This window comes from Henckelia pumila, chromosome 1 (assembly GCF_033568475.1).
Source record: "Henckelia pumila isolate YLH828 chromosome 1, ASM3356847v2, whole genome shotgun sequence".
Taxonomy (NCBI): Eukaryota; Viridiplantae; Streptophyta; class Magnoliopsida; order Lamiales; family Gesneriaceae; genus Henckelia; species Henckelia pumila.
The window spans coordinates 54,459,600-54,462,652 of record NC_133120.1 but is presented as its reverse complement, the minus strand read 5'-3'; the positions used below and the strand labels follow the sequence as shown (position 1 = coordinate 54,462,652).

General features: G+C 36.0%; 1 protein-coding gene across 1 annotated transcript; it reads left to right on the top strand.

Moving 5' to 3' along the window:
- Positions 1-1,288: 1,288 nt before the first annotated feature.
- LOC140862800 (secreted RxLR effector protein 161-like) lies at positions 1,289-1,900 on the top strand. Its single transcript, XM_073265837.1, has one exon. The coding sequence runs from the start codon at positions 1,289-1,291 to the stop codon at positions 1,898-1,900; it is 612 nt and encodes a 203-aa protein (XP_073121938.1).
- Positions 1,901-3,053: the final 1,153 nt, after the last annotated feature.

Below are 3,053 nucleotides of genomic sequence, written 5' to 3'. Positions count from 1 at the left end.
AACAAAAGATTGTTTATACAAAGAGTCATCAAAACCCTTAGCCACAAGTTGGCTCACCGGGCACCCACTCTTTCAGGATACTCATCTGTTAGTAAAGCTTTTAGAGTATTTAATATTAAATCTCTAACAGTTGAAGAATCAGTACACGTTGTTTTTTATGAAAGATCTGTTACTAATGAATCTTCAAGCCTAAATGATCTCAGTAACAGAATAGAAGATGCTAAGCTTGACTCAGAAGATGAAGAAGAGATTCAGATCATAATTCCTTTTGAACCAGTTCAAATTGAGGAACAGATACCAGAAGAACCACCAATTAACAATGAGATTCCAACAAACACAGAACATCACAATGATCAAGATCAACAAGGGAACATAAATCAACTTGGTCCAAATTACAGATGGTCCAAGACTCATCCACCAAACTTGGTAATAGGTAATCCATCTGCACCTTTGAGAACCAGAGGTCAGATGATTAATGAGTTCATGCATGCTGCTTTTATTTCTCATATAGAACCTAAGAAAGTAGAAGAAGCTCTTCTTGACAGTAATTGGATAGAAGCCATGCAAGATGAATTGAATCAATTCGAAAGAAATTCTGTCTGGCATTTAGTTCCTAGACCTTCAGATAAATCTATAATAGGAACTTGATGGGTATTTAAAAATAAACTCAATGAAAGTGGTAATGTAGTAAGAAATAAAGCTCGATTAGTAGCACAGGGTTACAGACAAGAAGAGGGCATTGATTTTGATGAAACCTTTGCTCCTGTAGCTAGACTTGAAGCTATTCGAATTTTTCTTGCTTATGCTGCTTTCAAGGATTTTAAGGTATTCCAGATGGATGTTAAAAGTGCATTTCTCAATGGTCTTCTCCAAGAAGAAGTGTTTGTAGAACAACCCCCAGGATTCGAAAGTCAAACTTATCTAGATCATGTATTCAAACTGGATAAAGCTCTTTATGGGTTAAAACAAGCTCCACGAGCTTGGTATGATACTCTTTCACTTTTTCTTAATGATCATGGTTTTACTATTGGCTCTGTAGATAAAACTCTTTTTTAAGTTTGTCAAAGGCGATCATACTTTATTAGTACAAATATATGTTGATGATTTCATATTTGGGTCATCTAACCCCAAATTATGCAAAAAGTTTTCTAAGATGATGCAGGACAAATTCGAGATGAGTATGATGGGAGAACTCACATTCTTTCTGGGATTGCAAGTCAGACAGATGGAAAAGGGAATATTCATCAACCAGGTCAAATATACAAAATAACTTCTGAAGAAATTTGGAATGGAGAATTGCTCTGCTGCTAGTACCCCAATGAGTGCTTCAATCAAACTGGACAAAGATGAAGATGGGCCTTCAGTAGATCAAACTCTATTCAGAGGACTTATAGGATCTTTACTTTATCTGATAGCAAGCAGACCAGATATAATGTTCTCAGTTGGTCTATGTGCAAGATTTCAATCTGATCCGAAGCAATCTCACTATATTGCCGCAAAGAGAATCCTAAAATATCTTAAGGGAACTCAGAATGTTGGATTATGGTATCCAAAAGATTCTAGTTTTAATCTAATTGGTTACTCAGATGCAGATTATGCAGGTTGCAGAATTGATCGTAAGAGCAAAAGTGGGACTTGTCAATTTCTTGGTGACAGGCTTATTTCTTGGTTCAGTAAGAAACAAACATCTATTGCTACATCTACAGCAGAATCAGAATACTTAGCCGCTGGAAGTTGTTGTGCACAATTGCTCTGGATTCAACAGCAACTCAGAGATTACGGTGTTGATTCATCTGAATCACCAATCTTCTGTGATAATACAAGTGCAATTGCTATCACATACAATCTGGTTCTACATTCCAGAACAAAGCACATTGATATACGTCACCATTTCATCTGAGATCATATTCAAAAGAAAGATGTTCGTCTGGAACATGTTTCAACCGATTTGCAAGTTTCCGATATTTTCACCAAACCATTACCCGACGCTAAGTTTTCTTATTTTCGAAATGTTCTTGGTTTAATTGATATTGATTAAATTAAGCACATGTTTAGGAGGAATATCTGCTTAATTCTTAATATCTGCTCATTCCAGTACATTTAACAGATGAAAAACATAAAACTTATTGCATTTCACTCATCTGCCTCATAAGCTACTCGAGCAAGATCTATTCTACTACGCATCTCTCGACTCCAGTTGATCATCCAAGCACTTAGGGAGCCTTGACCATTGCAGACGTCATCCTCAAAGCAAATGTTCTGCATTTCATCTCGCTCTGTGAGAAGAATGACAAGCCGAACTCCAAAGGACTTCAAGACATCTCTAGTATTTTGAGTACCTAGCATGAACTTACACCACTGCATCCTAGCACAATTTCGACGACGCATTTCAGGAGTCAACGGAGGAAGATTGGGAAGACGAGGACAGCGAAGGGAATCAAGGAAATGCCACATTCTCATTCCTCGCTCAAACACCCTCCTCCTGTATAAATCCTTCCGGATCTCATCCTCTTGTTCAACAGATAGAACAACGGTGTTATTATTCTCACTTTCCATTTACTCTTACTGGTTTAAACTATATGTTGTTAGTGCCTTGTAACTTTGCTTTTTATAGGGACAGCTCAATAGATCACAGGACATCAGCCGCTTCAGCTTCTTTAAACGTCCAATCAACTTCTACTCATTTATTATGGGAAATTCAATTTGATCTGCCTAGATCGTGATAATCCTTCTTGAGATTCTCACACCTATTAACTTTATTTAAATTACTTTAATTTTTCTATGCAAAAAAATGAACAGTCATTCTTTTCATTTCAAACACATTATGTCCAATCACTGTTTGTCACGATATTCTATGCATATTTGCTTTCAGATAAAATCATGTTTGAATCATTACTTTCTGACCATGCTTTAAAAATCTTGATTTTATTATTCTTAGGAAATAATCTTTCATCCAACTAAAGATGAAACGTTTATCTAAACTTTCATCTGGATAGTTTTTTTTTGTTTTTTCTTAAGTTCAATACTGGTTACGATTCCTTAAGTATTGTGTT

Bases quoted from the DNA above. Each gene is read 5' to 3' on its own strand.
- LOC140862800 (XM_073265837.1), top strand. From the start codon at position 1,289: ATGGAGAATTGCTCTGCTGCTAGTACCCCAATGAGTGCTTCAATCAAA.